This window comes from Arvicola amphibius, chromosome 7, assembly GCF_903992535.2.
Source record: "Arvicola amphibius chromosome 7, mArvAmp1.2, whole genome shotgun sequence".
NCBI classification, from domain to species: domain Eukaryota; kingdom Metazoa; phylum Chordata; class Mammalia; order Rodentia; family Cricetidae; genus Arvicola; species Arvicola amphibius.
The window spans coordinates 134,658,561-134,677,876 of NC_052053.1; the positions used below are offsets into that span (position 1 = coordinate 134,658,561).

General features: G+C 40.6%; 1 protein-coding gene across 1 annotated transcript; it reads right to left on the reverse strand.

The window, feature by feature from the left end:
• Positions 1–285: 285 nt before the first annotated feature.
• Agr3 (anterior gradient 3, protein disulphide isomerase family member) lies at positions 286–19,115 on the reverse strand. Its single transcript, XM_038335666.1, is given in 7 exon segments — positions 286–335; positions 1,016–1,101; positions 5,332–5,399; positions 5,595–5,698; positions 6,280–6,332; positions 13,048–13,111; positions 19,007–19,115. Coding segments are annotated over 7 exon segments (534 nt in total).
• Between the last annotated feature and the right edge of the window lie 201 nt (positions 19,116–19,316).

Here is a 19,316-nt window from a genome sequence, read left to right on the forward strand (position 1 = left end):
GCATGAGGCAGTGGGGACATTTTCACATGTAGAGTATTGTAACCCCGAGCTCAGGGCACACCGTCTTGGCTAGTGATATTGGTAAAACATGAAACTACAGCAACATCACACATTTGAACATTTATTAAAATTCATGTTTACCTCCATAAACTATCACAGACATGTCACCAATCTTAATAGCAATGTTACAGAATCCATGTGACTGAACGCTTGCGTTTGCTAGCGAGCCGGAGGTTTTGTCACAACGTTGGACCTCTTGGAGCTGAAGCATCTTCCATTGTGGCCTCACAGTTCTGACTTGATGAGTCTCAGTGCTTTCTTCATGTTGTCTATTACTGAAATAAGAGGAAACAGCGTGTTGTGCTCTTAGTAAATGAAAGAAGGGGGATGCTGTAATCTAAATGGTAACATGTAAAGTTGGATTGTTTAATTTTTATCTTAGTTGGGCTCATTAGCATAGTATATTCTAATGATAAAGGAATATTTGTATGTTTAGTGATTATACCAGGTGGCTCATCAAATTCATTTATAATAAGCAGTTCTATTAAGGGAATTTTCAGAGTGGTTTGTATTTTAGTTAGCTATTGGAATTATCTGACATTGCTGGATCTGAGACCAATGCCATTTTCTTAAATATGGCTGATAGTAAATGCTATGGTTAAATTCCTAAATAAATTGTACCTCATTATTTAGGTCATTTAAGACTGGCAAAATCGCCATTATTGTTATCTGAGAAAAGCACATGGGGTCTTTGACAAGAGATAGATATTTATCTCTGTTAATGGTTTGCATCATTTTGATTTGTGCAAAGTTCTTATTGATCTCATGATTCAGTGATCATAGGGAAGTTCTGTTTTTTTCTTTCTTTTCCTTTTTTTTTGGTGAGACCCGAGAGTGCAATTTAAATACCAACACCCAGATGCCCCACGCCACAGACTGAATTGTGGACAGTACTGATAAGAGCCACTGCTGATCATTGCTGGTCAGAGTCTACCCTGGGGTAATTTATGAATACTCACAAAAGGTAAGTCCTGGGGTTCATAGGTGTAGAGTCTGTTAGCATATCTTCCAGTTATATCAGCCCTGACAGTCAAGAAGGGTCTGTTTAAAAAAAAAAAACAACCCCAAAATAAAGTCACTCAAACATTACCCACCATATTTTAAAGCTGTTTTTCTTCTCTCTGCTCTAGAAACTAAGGTCAGCAAATTTATGTCAAGTTAGTTTTCATCCATGTGAATTCGTGATGTCTTAGCCCACAGTTCCTGGTTCAGAATTCATGGCTCTTTTTATTTATTTTGGGGTTATTGACTGAAAAAGTATTGGCAAATTGATTTAATAGCATAAATTGCTTTTAAATGTTAAAAATCTATAAGCATACAGTGAATTTTTGCTATAATCTAACAAGAAACAACATTATTGATTGGGTTAGGAATGACCAGCTCCCATCCCCTCCCCGCCCCCATTTAAAAAGAATACTGCTGGCAAGACTGGGACCTCTCTGAGGGAGTAGGCCTGAGCCAGGGCTCTGCCAGAGGCATGCCCAAGGCAACAAACTCAGCAGAAAGAGCCCCAAGCAGTTAATCTCTGTGAGAGCAGACCCAAATGACCCTGGTATTGCAGAGCAAACCCCAGGAGCCTGAGCAACCTCCAGGAACACAGATTGATTAGTGGGGTAACTGGAACCAATGGCCCTGACTGACCATGAGGAAAAAACCACCCCGAACCTTGGATTCACTGGCACCTTGGAAGATCAACCAGAGTCACAGACAGTCCCAGCTACACTAATCAGAGAAAAAGATAGAGGTAGACAGGTACAAACACACACACCAACACCACAAAAAGCAATATGACACCATAAAAACTAGTGACCCTACACAGCAAGACTCTAACAGCCAAATATAGATGAAGCAGAAGAAAATGACCTGAAAAATAACTTCAGGAGAAATGTTTGAGGCCCTTAAAGAGGAAATGAAAAATTCCCTCAAAGAAATGGAGGAAAAGACAAACTAAAATTGGAAGACATACACAAATCCCTTAAAGAAAAACCATGAAAAAAGAAATCAACATATGAAAGAAACTATTCAAGACTTGAAAACTGAAATAGAGACAATAAAGAAAACATAAGCTGAGGGAACTATAAGAAACAGAAATTATGAGAAAACATCAGGAAACACAAAATGCAAGCATAGAGCCAGCAGAATATAAGAGATGGAGAAAGAATCTCAAACACTGAAGATACAATAGAGAAATAGACTCATCAGTCAAGAAAACATTAAATCTATCAAAAGCTTAACCCAAAATATCCAGGAATATGGGACACCATGGAAAAGAACCAACCTAAGAATAATAGGGTATAGAAGAAGGAGAAGAATTCCAGCTCAAAGGCACAGAAAATATATTTAACAAAATCATAGAGGAAAACTTTCCCAAACTAAAGAAAGATTGCCTATGAAGATACAAGAAGCATACAGAATACCACATAGACTGGATTAAAAAAAGCCCCTCACCACGTAATAATCAAAACGCTAAACATACAGAATAAAGAAATAATATTAAGAGCTGCAAAGGAAAAAGGCCAAGTAACATATAAAGGCAGACCTATCAAAATTAACACCTGACTTCACAATGGAAACCATGACAGCCAGAAGGTCCTGGTCAAGCGCTATCACAGATGCCAGCCCAGACTACTTATACCCAGCAAAACTTTCAATCACCATAGAAGGACAAAACATGATATTCCATGACAAAACCAGATTTAAACCATACCTAGCCACAAACCCAGTCCTAGCAGGAGGTGGTGTGCACCGCCTTAATCCCAGCACTCGGGAGGCAGAGGCAGGCGGATCTCTGAGTTCGAGGCCAGCCTGGTCTACAAGAGCTAGTTCCAGGACAGGCTCTAGAAACTACAGGGAAACCCTGTCTCAAAAAACCAACCCCCCCCCCAAAAAAAACAAAAACAAAACAAAAAAAAAAAACAAAAACAAAAAAACCAAACCCAGTCCTACACAAAGTACTAGAAGAAAAACTCCAACCCAAGGGAGTTGGCTACATCAACAAAAACATAGGCAATTGATGATATCACAGCAGCAAAGCCCAAAGAAGGGAAAAACACACAAATTAACATCACCAACAACAAAAACTAATTAACAGGAGATAGCAATCACTGGTCATTAATATCCCTTAATGTAAATGGACTCAACTCACCTATAAAAAGACACAGGTTAATAGATTGGATATGAATCCATTCTTCTGTATACAAAAAACACACTTCAGCCTCAAAGATAGTCATTGCCTCAGAGTAAAGGGCTGGGAAAAAATTTTCCAATCAAATGGACCTATGAAACAAGCTGGTGTAGCTCTCCTAATATCTAACAAAATAGGCTTCAAACTAAAATCAATCAAAAGAGACAAAGAAGGTCATTCATATTAGTCACAGGAAAAATCCATCAAGAGGAAATCTCAATACTGAACATCTATGCCCCAAATACAAGGCACCCTCATATGTAAAAGAAACACTTCTAAAGCTTAAATCATACATTAACCTCACACAGTAATAGTGGGAGACTTCAACACTCCACTCTCACCATTGGACAGGTCTGTCAGACAAAAATCTACATATTCAATGCAATGCCCATCAAAATCCCAGCAAAATTCTTCACAGACCTTGAATGAATGGCACTCAACTTCATATGAAAAAGCAAAAACCCAGGATAGCCAAAAAAAATCCTGTACAATAAAAAAATTTCTGGAGGCATCACAATCCCTGATTTCAAACTACTACAGAGCTACAGTACTGAAAACAGCCTGGTACTGGCATAAGAACGGAGAGGAGGACCAATGGAACTGAATCGAAGACCCAGATATTAATCCACACACCTGATTTTTGACAAAGAAGTAAACAGTATAAAATGGAAAAAATAAAGCATATTTAACAAATGGTGCTGGCATAACTGCATATCAACATGTAGAAGAATGAAAATATATCCATATCTATCACCAGGCACAAAAACTGAAGTCCAAGTGGATCAAAGACCTCAACATAAAGCCAGCCACACTGAACCTCATAGAAGAAGAAAGTAGGAAGTACACTTGAATGCACAAGTGGCACGAGGAACCACTTCCTAAATATAACTCCAGCAGCACAGACATAGAGAGAAACAATTAATAAATGGGACCTCCTGAAACTTAAAAGCTTCTGTAAAGCAAAGGACATGGTCAATAAGACAAAAAAAAAAAAACAACAACAACAAAAAAAAAAAAAAAACCAAAAACAGCCTACAGAATGGGAAAAGATCTTCACCAACCCCATATCAGACAGAGGGCTGGTCTCCAAAATAAACAAAGAACTCAAGAAATTGGTCATCAAAAGAACAAATAATCTAATAAAAAATGAGTACAGACTTAAACAGAGAACTCTCAACAGAGGAATCTAAAATGGGCGAAAGACACTTAAGGAAATACTCAGTAATCCTTAGTCATGCAGAGAAATGTAAATCAAAACAACTCTGAGATTTCATCTTATACCTGTAAGAATGGCCAAGATAAAAAACACTAATGACAACTTATGCTGGAGAGGTTGTGGGGTAAAGGGAACACTCCTGCATTGCTGGTGGGAGTGCAAGCTGGTACAGACCCTTTGGATGTCAATATGTCAATTTCTCAGAAAATTAGGAAACAGGCCTTCCTCAAGACCCAGCAATACCTCTTTTGGGTATATGCCCAAAGGATGCTCAATTGTACCACAAGGACATGTGCTCAACTATGTTCATAGCAGCTTTGGTTTTGTCCTAGCCAGAACCTGGAAACAACCTAAATGCACCTCGACTGAAGAATGGATAAGGAAAATGTGGGTACATTTACACAATAGAGTACTACACAGCAGAAAAAATAATGACATCTTGAAATTTGCAGGCAAATGGATGGATCTAGAAATTATCATGTTGAGTGAGGGTAATCCAGACCCTGAAAGACAAATATCATATGTATTCACTCATAAGTGGCATTCAGACATAAAACAAAGAAAAACCAAGCCCACAAATCACAATCCCAGAGAACCTAGACAACAGTGAGGACCCTAAGAGAGACATATATAGATCTAATCTACATGAGAAGTAGAAAAAAACAAGATCTCCTGAGTAAATTGGGAGCATGGGGACAATGGGAAGAGATTGAAGGGGAGGAGAGGGAAAAGGAGAGGAACAGAAAAAAATGTTTATCTCAATAAATCAATAAAAATATTGCTTAAGTTAGAGCCTCCAAGAAAGCCAAATGAAAGCAAGAACGTGGAGATTCCTGCTGGTTGGCAAAACTGACACAACGGAGTTGCACACGTACCGACAAACATGATCCTTGGCACATACTGCCCATCAGGAGATAAGTTCTTGTCTGTGGTCTCATGCTGGAAGCAGATGAAATAAATGAACAATATTGGACTGTGTAGCTATCTGTATGGAAGCTAAATTTTCTGGAAATTATACATTAGGACCTTCTAAATTCTGTAGTAACTAATATTTGACCCTGAATGTTTTGAATAAGAAGAGTTAAAAATTTCCGTGAAGTTATGATATTAAAAAACATTGTGGAGTTCATGTACCATGAGATTCAGCATGATAAAGCTATCCTGAGCCATTTCTTGTATTTCTTCATTTCTGGCAAATTCCTTTTTAGTGCTGTGAGGGAGAACAAAATGTCAGTTAGCTTAAAGGGTCAAGACATTGTCAATATGGTATAAAAATTAGTATGTATTTCTCTCATTTACAATCCATGGCATGGGTGTACATGGTTTGCTGTCCCTTTCACCATTCAGCTCCTTTCTGGGAAGCAATGGGCTAGAGGATGTTCAAGGAGAACATCAAGGGACAATGATATCCGTGAACACACTGATTTTATAACTTACGTTGCTGAATAGGCTCATCAGTTAGAACAATTTCTGTCAGCAAACTTTCCTAATCACTTTGATTCTGTTAAGAAGTGGGTATCAGATTCCAAAGAGCATATCATAATTTCACATTCCACACACATGAACAATTGTAATCTTTTGTCTGGACCTTGGGTCACTGTAGCTGAGCCCCCGTTTACCTCTGACTCACGATCCCCCTGCAGTTACAGAGTTCGCCCCTAGTGGCTCTCACTGGGTCGTTAAGCATATTTATAGAATGGTGCTACTTCTGGGAATGACATTTCTAAAATGGGTTTGCCTGCGTGCCTTCTGAACAATTCTCACGAGCTCACTTCTACCTTGTGTTGGATACGGAGGGAGATCCCAGTAGCTAAGTTACCTTGACAGTATTGGCAGTCTTCCAGGTGGAGAATAACCATCAGTGGCTTGTTACTAGACAGAGGGATCACAGAGTGAAGGTTAAGAGGTTAATGCTGAATAAAATGATAAAAGAAGGTTAGATTTAAATTTTTGGTACTCTTGGTACTATTGACAATATTAAAATAAAAATCCCAGACTCATACTTCATGGGAATGAAGTTTACACTAGGTAGTGTCAGATAGTATGTGGCCCCAGATCTTACCAAGTACCATATTACAAACACCAGCTCACAGGCTTCATAACACACTGAGTCAGAATCTGAGTGGGGTGCAGGAATTATACTGAGAGTACCAAGTGGTACTTAGGTCCTCTGTGGCACGTGTAGATAGCTTAGAGAACAAGGCTACCTCCAGGGCCCAAGAGATGCTATGCACAAATTTTGTATTGAAACATGATGTATGATTTCAGGACAGTCACTTAAAATATTCTTGGTTTATCTCTTAAGTTTTCACAAGATCGCCCTGTTTGACCAGTTTCATAGTCTTTCATTCATGTCCTAACCCAAATTTACAAATAACTCAAGTGAAACCCCCTATTAATATACTTTCAGGATCGTTTTGATCTCAACTCTGAATTAGTTGTTAGACTAACTCATTTGCTTCTAAGTCTAGTCTAAGAGTAAAGTGAGCGCAGTGACCACAGAGGGGAAAATGATAGGACATGGATATTCGCACGGTTTAGGCTTCACCTTCTCTCCAAAGGTTCTTGAGGTAGAAGCAGGATCCCAGTGGGATGACAAACAGGGGGGAAGTTTAAGGGTAGGAAGGTGGCTAATGGCTCTGTAGATAATAACAAGAGCAGGATAATGGCTCTCTCCTCAGACTAGCAGCGCGTCTCCTGGGAGAGGACTGGTCCCCTGCCACTGGGCTACTTTCCACAAGTATGCATTGCAGCAAGGCTGGAAGCTTTTAATCCTCTCTGCAGACAATCATATCCTATCATCTGTCATGAGGCCTCTTCAGAGCCAGGCAGATATTAATGTCTGTGCTCTCAAATTTCCGTAGCTAAGTAAATCTCTTGGTTTTACAAACTACCCAGTCTCATGTATTATTATTATAGGCAACAGAAAATCGGCTAACACAGATATATAGGATTATTTTTTTCAAATGTGGCTTTAATAATCAGATAGTCATGGGCATCAAAAGAGAGTGATTTTAAGACATATTTATTCACAAAAATTGTTACGTATTAGTTGATTAATTTGGCGGTGCTGTTAACCAATCTTTGGATTTGCTATGCAAACACACTCTATTAGTTGGCTACATACCCAGGCCAGCATAAATCTTTTCAAAAGCAATTACCAAGTATATTGTATATAAATTCAGTGATTGCATAAATCTATGATGTATCCAACATTTTTTTTTTAGTCTCGGTAAATGTTAAACACAAACATTAAATGATTAATTTTATTTACTTCCCTATCTTGGATTAGAAGTACATTTTAATAAGACCTTTCCAACATGCCTTTAGGATTTATGAGCTAATTAGAAAGCTACCATTCACCAACATCAGACATCAGAAAGACTGTAGCTTTGAGCTACAATGAGTTAAATGCCACACCCAATCCTTTGTGAGCAGCAAGCTAAGGCCTAAAGGTATTCAGTGAGGCTTACACAGGCAGGTCAAGCTGGAGTCGGCCCACATAAGCCGAAGATAATTAATGATACTCTCACAGGCAGGCCCATGCTCCACCTTGTACAGATCAGCTGAGTAAGTCTTCTATATAGAGAGTTCTTGTGATCGAGTGCCAGTGGGAGCAGGCGTCCTGAGGCAGCGCAGGCAGGGGAATGGGCCATTCTGCTTTCCTGATTGGCTGCCACTTCTTCCCCAGAACCTACAAGACATCTTGAAGGGGCAGCAGTGCTGTGGGACTCCCCTCTGTATACTGTGAATATGTTTTATTATCATTGGTTAATAAAGAATCTCTTTGGCCTGTGGCAGAGCAGAATAGAGCTAGTCAGGAAAACTAAACTGAATGTTGGGAGAATAGAAGGCAGAGTCAGGGAGGATGCCATGTAGCTGCCTAAAGAGACAGACACTGCCAGAACCTTACCACTAAAACAACAAGTCTCTTGGTAAAATATAAAAAAAATAGAAATGGGTTAATTAGCATCTAAGCTAGCTAGAATATACTTAAGATATCCTCCAAACAGTATAACAATTAATATAGTTTCTGTGTGATTATTTTGGGTCTGGGAGGCTGGGAATGAACCAATAGCCTCTGCTTACACAGCGGTTGCTTATGGAAGGTGCTTGAGGGAAGTCTGGGGAAATCCACCCAGAATCAGATCACAGCAATTAGAATCCAAGGGTAAATGTACATCAGTTACGTGGAGGACTTACTTTTAACAGTTCACAAATGAGCTGTTATTCCATTGAAAGAAACGTAGAGAGACTATGGCAGAAATTGAAGCGGCTATATCTAAAACAAGGCTTCAGATTTTTGTTTTGGTTGTGTTTCTTCCAGTAGAAGAGAATAAATATCTGAGGGTTTGCGGCCACATTTTCATTCACAGGACTTAACTATGCCATTATAATGTAGAAGAAGCTAAAAGCAGGATGTGGGGGACGGGAAGAGGTTTTTTCTTTCGTTTGTGTAAACAGACACTGTGCTTTCATTTCCCAGCCACCTAGACCTGAATAATCACACAAAAATTTTATTAATTGCAACGCTTTTTGGTCAGCAGCTCAGGCATATTCCTAGCTTGTTCTTCTACCTTAAATTAACACCATTTCTATTAATTTGTGTATCACTATGAGGCCGTGTCTTAACCAGTAAGGTTCTGGCATCTTTCTCCTTTGGCAGCTACATAGCCTCTGCTTGACTCCACCTTCTTTCTCCCTGCATTCTGTTTAGTTTCCCCACCTACCTGTATTCTACCCTGCTATAGGCCAAAGCAGTTTCTTTATTAACCAATGGTAATAAAACAATATTCAGAGAATACAAGGGAGAATCCCACATCAATTTGTGAACACTAAAATGTGAGTCAGCAGTTTTAAATTATTTTCCCCAGTAGCAAGAGGAAAAGGGATCACTGCTATTTTACCTTTACATGCAAGAGTTCTCCTCCTCTGTTACAGGTGTAACCATTTGTTTCCGGACTAGTATAGCCTTCACTCATTTCTTTTGTGTTGACTTGAGATTTCGTTTTAATTTTAAAGATGACTTCGTGTTAGAGAAATTTACTCTTGTGATATATGCTCCTTCCCTTCCCCATCCTTGTCCTTTTCTCATTGCATATGTCTTTTGGTTAAGCAGAAAAGCCATGCAATCAGAAATATTGGCTTCTTGTGTTTACTTACTTATTCATCTTATGACCATTATACCTGAGATCTTTTATGAGCTCCAACAGCCCTGGGGACTTTCTATGTATGCAATCATTTCCCTGGGCACATGGGATGATTTAATTTCTACCTTTCTTATGCGGCTGCTTTTTACGTTTTTGTCTTGCTTGGTTAGGTTGCTCATTCGTCCCAGGTACCATGTGTAAGAGAAGCCGTGAGAGTTTGACTCTCCCATCTTTTTTTCTCAGAGGAAAGCTTCCAAAACCGTTCTCCACTGGGCTACGTGACCTAAGGTCATATGGTTCTCGTGCCGAGGGATGGCCCTTCTGGAGCTAGTTTTCTGTGTTGTGGATGCTAACCTCTGTCAGATGCTTCTCAGTAGCTACTGAGAATCATGTGATTTTTCATTCTGCTATTACGGGGTACCATACTTATTAACAAATATTGATTATCCTACACTCTAAGATTAAGTCTTATTCAACCATGGCTAATGATGTTTTTAACATGCTGTTGGATTCTATTTGCTAGGATGTTGTTAGGGTCTTTTCCATTTGTGTTCATCATGGTGTCTTAGTCAATTTTCTATTGCTGTGAAGAGACACCATAACCACGGCAACTCTTTTAAAACAAACCATTTAATTGTGGCTGACTTATAGATTCAGAGGTTTAGTCCATTATCACCGTGGTGGGAAACATGGGGCACTCAGGCAGACATGGTGCTGGGGAGGTAGCTGAGAGTTCTACATCTGGATCCACAGACAGCAGAAAGAGAGACACTGGGCCTGACTTGATCATTTAAAAACCCTCAAAGCCCATTGCCATGCCACACTTCCTCCCAACAAGGCCATATGTCCTAATCCTTTCAAATAGTGCTACTTTCCTATGGGGGTATTTCATTCGGACCACCCAAAGCGTCTTTTCTTGTAGTATCTACCTGACTTTGTTACCAGGGTAATTCAAGCCTTATTAACAAAATCTAAATACATTATTTTCTATTCATTTTTAGATAAATTAGTTCTCTAACAGTTTATCAGGGCAGCAGGGGGAGTGTTAGCACACGGCTGTAAAACCAGTGTAAGGGGAACTTAGGCAGAAGCACAGCTCGATGGCAGTGGGGATGCAGGAGATGTTGCCTCAAAAACAAACAAAACTTTAGAACCGTCAGATGCTGGGATTTGCTTTTAAAATTATGAATAAAATTTCTTCACTGTCTGTTCAAATTTCCTATTCGTGATTAAATCTGATGTATATAGGAAGCGTGGGAATTTATGTTTCTGCTAGAATAGTTATTGACTTAATAGTTGTTCAAAATAGTCTCTTGTGACCATTTCAGTGATAACATTTTCTTTGTCTGGTTGTGCTTTTTAATTTATTTATGCGTGGTGTGTGTGTGTGTGTGTGTTGTGTGTGTGTGTGTGTGTACCTAGGGAGGCCACCAGAAGGTGCTGGATTCCATGGAGCTGGAGTTATAGGCACATGGGGGGCTGGCAATTGAACTCTGGTCTTCTGGAAGAGCAGCAAGTGCTCTTACCTCCAGAGTCATCTCTCCAGCCCCTGGGATACCATTGTCATTTCTATCTTTCATTCTGATTTATTATTAGAATTCTTTCTTTTTCTTCGTTGGTTTATTTATTGCTAAGTTGGGTTTATCTCTTCCAAAAAAAGTAAAAAGAAAAAAAAAGCAGCTTTTATATTTAATGGTGCTGTTCACTGTTGTCTTGCTTACTGTTTGCCTATGTTTGCTCTGGTCTTTCCTAAGTACTTCCTAATACTAACCTTGGCCTTAGTTTCTTTCTTTGGGGATCAGGATGAAAGATGTCTTTAAGGTACAATATTAGATGATTTGGAACTTAGTTTTCCAAATAAGAAAGATAAAGATATTTATTCAGAAAATGTCCTCCTTTGAGCTGTTTAAAGCACATTGCATGAGTTTAAGTATATTGACTTTCCGTGTTAATTTGCCTCAAAATATTAAAAACTTCCCTCTAAATATCCACTTTGACACATTTGACAGACAAACCTGTGTGTTGTATGTGTATGGAGTGCATGCTCTACTTGAGTGTTGTGTGTGGTATGTGTATGTGCAAGAGGCTAGAGCAGGATCTCATTGTCATCCTCCAACAAGGCTCCACCTGTGTGCTCAGTCGGCCTGTCCAGTGAGCTCCTGGGGTCCGCCTGTCTCCATTAAGTCTCATAGGTTTCAGACCAGCTTTCAACTTGCCACAGAACTAGGGATAACCTTGCACTGATCCTCTTGCACCTGCCTCCAGAGTCCTGGCATTATAGGTGTGTGCTGTCACACTCATTTGTGTGGCTATGGGAATTAACTCGGGGCTTTTGCCAAAACCGTAGCAGCTGGGCTACATCCCAGCCCTAAATATTGACTTCTTTAATAGATGAATTCTTAGCCTTTGATCGTCCTAGAGTTTCCAGATGAACTCTTACTCTATCTGGGTGGGTTCTTTACACGTCCTGGAGATATAATTTGTCATATGTGGTTTTTTTACACTCATATCTGAAAGTGAAATTTTTTTGTAATAGTTATTCAGTTTTGAGAGCATTTAACTCAATTTTCATTTAATTTCCTGTATTTTTCACTTGAGTGGGAAAATTGAAAATGAACGTTCATCCGATATTTGATAAATTCTTCAGGAGATTTAGTAGGTCTTTAAGGATAAAAATGATGCCGCATTTGGTCACTGAGCCTGGGCCAGTGCCTGGCACACTAGATAATGCTCAGCTAGAACTTGGCTGATTGATTGACTGAAGATGAGATTCACACTCATCATAAAGCTCCCCAAGGTGTCTGGCTGACCGGACTGGCTGGAGGACTGTTGCTGTAAACTGCTTTCTGTGTAAGCTTGCATAGTGCCCAGTGAATGGCCCCTTCTTTTCATACATCTTGCATTTTAAAAGATTGCCTGGGTAAAAACGAAATGCATACAGAGGTATTTAGAGCTTTTATAGCTAGAGAATACCATTTACCGTGTTCTGAATGTGACATGTTCCACATGGGCTTAGTTGTTTGAATAATTGCTCCCCACCTTGTGGCATATTTTGTGAAGTGTGAAACAAATAGAAGGTAGAGACAGTGGGGGCTGGGGAGCAGTCCCACAGGTTATATCTGGCCCCACCCTGTTTCCTGACTGCCCGTGTGATGTAACCTGCTTCCCTCTGCCGCCATGCCTGGCTTACAATGATGAATTCTTTCCTGAATTCTGACCCAGGATAAATCCTTCCTCCTTTCAGTAGCTTCTGGTCAGCGGTCTGATTACAATGAGAACAGTAGCTACAACCTGCAGTGATAGCAGCTGCGATGTCACACAGCGTACCACAACGGAGCAAGAACTGGTGGCATTCTTTAGAAGCTCATGCGACTGTTTCTGGGTCTTCCATGAGGCATGAGAAACAGCATGTGAACAGCAACAGAGAAGAACTTTACCTTTTGTGAGCGTGAAAGAGCCCTTCTTCGTAAGTTTGCACCCAAGTGATGTCATCTCCCCACCCTGAAGAAGAGAGAAAATCAGCGCATTATTCAGGGTTACCCGTCTCTGTCTGATGAGCAAATGTCAACCTATAGGACCTATGGCAGCTCCAAAGCTGCCGGCTGACATGCAGTGTAAACATAGTAAAATTATATCTGGATACAAAGCAGTGCCCTATCAAAGTGGGGAGCACATCAAAGCTCGACCCAGCTTTGAACCTACTAAGTACTGATCAGTGCTGTATGATGGCTGAAGGTTGCTGAGAAGACATCTCTGGTCCTGCAAAAGCTCCAGCTTTCAGAACATGTGTGAAATAACAGCTAGCATACTTCTAAAAAATTGCCAAGAATTCTTCGGACTATACCACAAAGTGCCCTTTGTGTCTTGGGTACCAAAGGATGCTGACTGCTTCTATGACTGTGGATGTTGACAGGAAGGAGTTCCGAATTCTACTTTGACTTTTTACTGGAAAACATTCAAGGATGAGAATTTCATGTTTGAACACACACACACACACACACACACACACACACACACACACGAAACATTCAAGGAGTAGAAGAGAGGGAGAGAGAAAGCCATGACTACAGTAGAGAGACTCCACTGACCTTTGAAAGGAGACAAAAGCAGTTGTGAATTCGTAGCAGAGATTAAAGGATAAAGACCTCAAGAAGTAGAAGGTACAGAGCATCCAGGAATATTGCAGAGTGTTTAGGACTTGGCTGAGATATAGATGAGAAAGACTGAATTTTCATGAAGAAATATCTGGGGGCAAGTTCAGCTCGAGTTTTCCTGTGTTCAGATGTCAGACTGTGGTGCTAACACAAGTGTGTAATAGCAGTAATCAAAGGCAGAATCATGAAGTAAGAGAAAAACAATTCTGTGTTTCTTCTTGTTTTCTTTTTTTGTCCTCTGGTAACAACTTTATTGATATATTATCCACACATAATTCAACTCACCTACAGAAAGTACACATTCTTTGTAGTATATTCCCAGAGTCATGAGGCCAACACTACTATCAATTTTAGAATGTTCTCACCACCTCAGAGTAAACTCTGCTTAAAAAAAAACTAATTACATTTATTTATTTATTTTTGTGTGGGGAGGGCATAATAAGTGTGGGCTCAGAGGACAACTCGAGGTGTGGGACTCTTTCTTTCCTTCCAGTGTGAGGATTCTGGGGATTGAGTTCAGGTTACCATGCTTGGCAGTAAGTACTTGTCCATGCTGAGCCATCTTGGCAGTCCTAAACCCAACATTTTGTAGCTATCTTCCACCCTCTGTTCTCTAGATCTGCACAAGCTCTAAGAAATCCCTAATCTAGTCCCCCCTCATACTTTGCCTATCTGGACATTTTATGTAAGTGGAAATATCCAGTATGTAGTCTTTCTGATTGAATTATTTCACTCAGCATGTTTTCAAACTTCATGCATGTTTTGTTGTGTATTAGTACTTAATGACCTTTCTATGGCTTAACATTATCCTATGATAAGGAGAGACACTTAAGCAGTGAAGAAAGTTAGAACCAGGAGTGGGCTGTGCTGTGACAGACCTGACCCTATTGCTTTGGGGACAATCGTGGAAGGACTTTGGAACTTTGGGTCAGAAAGACACTGAGTGTTGAGAGCTCAGTGAACTGTTCTGTAGGAACTTGGGTGATAAGAAAGCTGAGATCAGTGCATACAATGGAGACCTGGCTTCCTGGCTTGTGAAGTTTCAGAGGGAAGCAAAGCCTCTGCTGTGTTTTTTATGTGAAGAATCTGTGGTTTTGGTTAGCAGGGCCTGAATAATCAGCTGTGAGCAGTAAGATACCAGAACTACTAAAATGGAATCTTTGCTTTTCTGGGATACTTGATGCTGGTTGTTTGGAGTTGAGAAATTAGCAGTGATTAAGAAGTCATCAGCAACACTGAGTTGAAATCTTCTAGGAAGTGTTTCCTGCAACTGTGTTCCAGAGGCAGCCAAAGTGGTACCTTGTGTTGGTGGCTGGACTTGGTCATGTGGAGTCACTCAGGTGATACTGCCTTTGAGGCATGAGGAGTCATGGAGAGATTGAGGCTTGGCACAGCGAGAGGGCAGGAGATGCCCTTGGTAAGGGGGCAGCATCAGTGGCCATTGAAGACCCAGGACTGAAAAGCTGCGAAGGGCCAGGCAGAAAGCTTGAGGCTTGGCACCATGAAGAAAGTCCATGAGAGGCTATTGGTGAAAGGGCACCCCAGCTGCAGCAGAAGACCCCAGTATTTTGGAGATGCCAGCACCACGGGATGACTTCCAAGAGCAATAGCAGCAGTGGAGAGGAGACGGGTGGAGTCTAGAAAACCAGCTGTGTGCGCTACAGAGAGTGGAGTCGGAGAAGTGACCCAAGCCCTTTGGAGGAGCCCAGAAGACCATGAGCAGACCCCAGATATTGGACATTGAGTTATTTATACTGTTGGAGTTTGTTTTGCTTTGTTCTGATTTTGATTTTGACTGTGCCCTCACTCTTCCCCCTTGAAGTAAGAAAGTATTTCTTTTTTTTTTTTATTTTACAGAAGCCTACAGTTGAGAGACTGAATTAAAAAAAAAGACTTTTAGGTTTTAAAAGAGACAGGATTTTTTAAAAAAGAGACAATTTATTTTAAAGTGAATTTGTAAAGACTATGGAACTTTCAAGGTAAGTAACTGTTTTTTATTGTGTAATCCTGGGGATGAACAAAAAAGGAGTGGTTGTGGCTTACCAGAGATGTGTTTGTGCGTCAAGCTGGCAAGGGTTTTATGTCAACTTGACACAAGCTAGAATCATCCAAAAGGAGGGAATCTCAATTGAGAAAATGCTTCCATAAGATTCAGCTGTAGGGATGGGGGAGGGCCCAGCCCAGCATGAGTGGTGGCTGCCCTGGCTGGTGGTTCTGGTTCTATGAGAAAGCAGGATGAGCAAGCCATGCTGAGCAAGTCAGTAAGCAGCATCCTCCATGGCCTCCGCGTCAGCTTCTGTCTCCAGAATCCTGTCATTGGAGTTCCTGCCCTGACTTCCTTCAACGCTGAACAGTGATACAGAAGCGTAAGCTGAATAAACCTTTTCTTTCAAGTTTCTCTGGTCATGGTGTTTCATCACAGCCATAGTGACCCTAACCAGGAAGCCTCTTTTTATATACTCATCAGCTGATGGGAATTGGAGTTCTTTGCCGCAGGGAGCAGATGAGAATGTGCGTGCATTTTAGTTGTTTGGGGCTTCTAGGGAGATGTGGAATTGCTGAGCTAAAATGGTAACTGTATTTTAACTTTTTCTTTTCTGAGACAGGATCTCTGTATGTAGTTTTTGACTCTCCTGGGGTCAGGGTGGCCTCGAACTCACAAGTGCTGGGATTAAAGGTGCTACCACAGCTGGCATGTATTTTAATTTTCCGAGGAGTTGTTGGTGTGTTCCCTTCTATACAGCAACTGTATATATATAAGCCACGGTGCCCTTCTATACAGCAACGAGAGAAGAAGAGGTTTGCTTGTGCTAGATCTCATGTCTTAACCTGGGAAGACATCTTTGCTGTTTTGGCTCACCCTGCCTGGATGGTCTCCGTATGATCCTGGAAGATGATTGGGTGTTGCTTTTAGCACAGTTCATAGTAACTTACTCTAGAAATATGACAGCAGCCCCTTGGTTAGTTTCCCTGTTTTTGCTTGTATTTGGTTCTTAGATTTATTTGTATTTTTAAAGTTTTTTTTGTATATGGGTACTTTGCTTGCAGGTGTGTAGATATACACACACACACCCCAAGCACACTTCGTGCTCATGGAGGTCAGAATTAGATTCCTTAACACTGAAGTTATAGAGGATTGTGAACTGCCCTGTGGTTGCTGAGACTTGAACCCACGTCCCCTGGAAGAGCAGACAGGGCTGTTAACAGCTGAGCCATGTCCCTAGCTCCTCTCACCTGTTGTAAATGTCACTCAGATACTAGAGCATCAGCAATGGAAACATTTCAGTTCTCATTTCCTGATCACTTTTGTCCCACAGACATTAACGAACCATCTGTTCTGTTTAATCCACTGGTCTCCAGGAATAAAAAAATATTATAGCTTCCTAAATATCCTTAAGAGCCGCAGGGGAACATATTGTATCATAACTGTTTCTGTACAGCCTAGGTCATAATTACTATGGACCAAATGCGACAGAATTTAAATTCTCTTCCAAGTTGGATTCATGGCTATGCTTTCGTCTCTAGCTTTGGTGATGCTATTGGATCTTCAGTGATTTTGTGCATTCTACTTCTGTGCATTTATTGAGTTTCTGCTGTATGCCAGTCACTGGACCAGGTCCTGAGCATTCTTTGGTTAAAAGGACATTAGGAAACATTGGTCTCCATATGTGTGGTTTTTTTCAACCCTAATCCTTTCTTCACTATCTTCTGTTTTCTCCACGCTCGTCTCTGCCCTGAACCGTTTGGCCCTGTCTCTGCTGCACTCTGCACATGGTTCTCCCTCCTTCCACCCACTCCTGCCTTTCCTCCTCACTCTCTCTGCCATTTCTAACAGAAATAGATCTCCAAAGGACTGACAGACATAGCCCAGCTCTCAACACACAGACTCCCAGCACTAACTGGTAGTCATGTTCCCTATAAAACAGTGTCTTAATAACTGAAGTAGTAGAACCAGGCTGTTCAATTTAAGCCGTATGTACTTCAATTGGCTTTCATAAAAATTGCCAAAAAGGAGGCCAGCAGGATGGCTTAGCAGGGACAGGCTCTTACTGCCAAAATTGATGACTGGAGCTTGAACCCTGGAACTCAAATGGAGGAAGGAGAGAATAGAGTTAGCATGTTCATTGAGTTGTCTTCTGACCTTGACACATGAATAAACCAACCAAGCATCAAACATAATAAAACCTTGCTGCAGAGCTGTTGATCAACATATAAATGGGCTCCCAGGAAAGCCACATCGTAGATGATAGCTATAGCAACGCCAAGCAGCTCCACTACAGGACTTGAAGGGCAATGAGTAGTTTGGCCCTGAGTTGTTCAAGGTCACTAAGCTTCTTATTTTATAACTCTTAGTTTGTATGGAGAGTTACGTGATGAATTATACCCAGGGCAATGTCTTCGCCCTTTATTTATTTGGCAGTAGATATTGCCTTTCTCCACATACAGCTTGTGATTGCTAGGCTAAAGCTGCATTAATTCACTTAGGTAAACAACACGGACACACAGCTGGCATTCTATAGATCCGAAGAAGCTAATGGTGTGGAAGCCACCTGCAGGGTGAGGTCACTCTTCCCTCTGCTCAGAGCACCATCCCAAAGAGCCGCCAAGCATGGCTATCCCGATTATTTGAATCAATCGTGTGTGGGCACGATAATTTTTCTCCTCCCTGGAAATATAAAAAACTAATTTTGAGAACTGTTTCTTCATCATGCTTCTGGATATGAAGGTTTATTTGTTTCTTAGACCAAAGTAAAACTGTAAGTATAAAAATGTAGAATTTCTGGAGTCAAAGCAAAGGCAAGTGTCTACAGTCAATCAAAGCTGTAGACACCAGGCCAGTTCTTTATAATACCTAGAAAAGATGCAGCAAAAATGCTGTTATTGAGCCAGGCACAGTGGTGCACACCTGCAATCCCAATGCTCGGGAGAGAGAGGCAGGCAGATCTCTACGAGTTTTAGGCCAGCCTGGTCTACATAACAAGTTCCAAGCCAGTCAAATCCACAAGGTTTGAAAATAGAGCAAACAAACAAAACAAATCTCCAAACCCAAGGGTTGTTATTTCTTTGAAATTTAGTTATTTACTGTCTAAAATAGATGATCCCCTTTAGAAACATCTGTTTTAAAGTCACACATAGCAAATATCTGGTTTTTTGCTTATAATCAAACTATTGATAGATGTATTGGATATTTTGAGAGCAGTTGAACTGACCGAGTTTAGAAAGTCCAGTGAGATTGCCATACCTCTTGAGAGTGTCTGGGGAGGTCTCTTCTCTTTTTTGATAGCAATGGCAAGGTTGGTAGAAACTGTGATCAGCAAGAGGCAGAGGGACAAAGTGGAACAGAGCATCATGTCTTCTAGAAAGTCACTCAGAGGCAGCTAGATGGCAGAAAATAAATTTCAAAATCTGGTCATTTTCAACAGTCTGCTATTAAAAGGTATTTGGACAAACCCCATGCTGACAGGTTTTTCTTTTGATTTCACATTAGATAAACTCTGGGGATTGTTTTTAAAGCATTTAAAGACACTGAACCATCTTAGATGATATTAAAT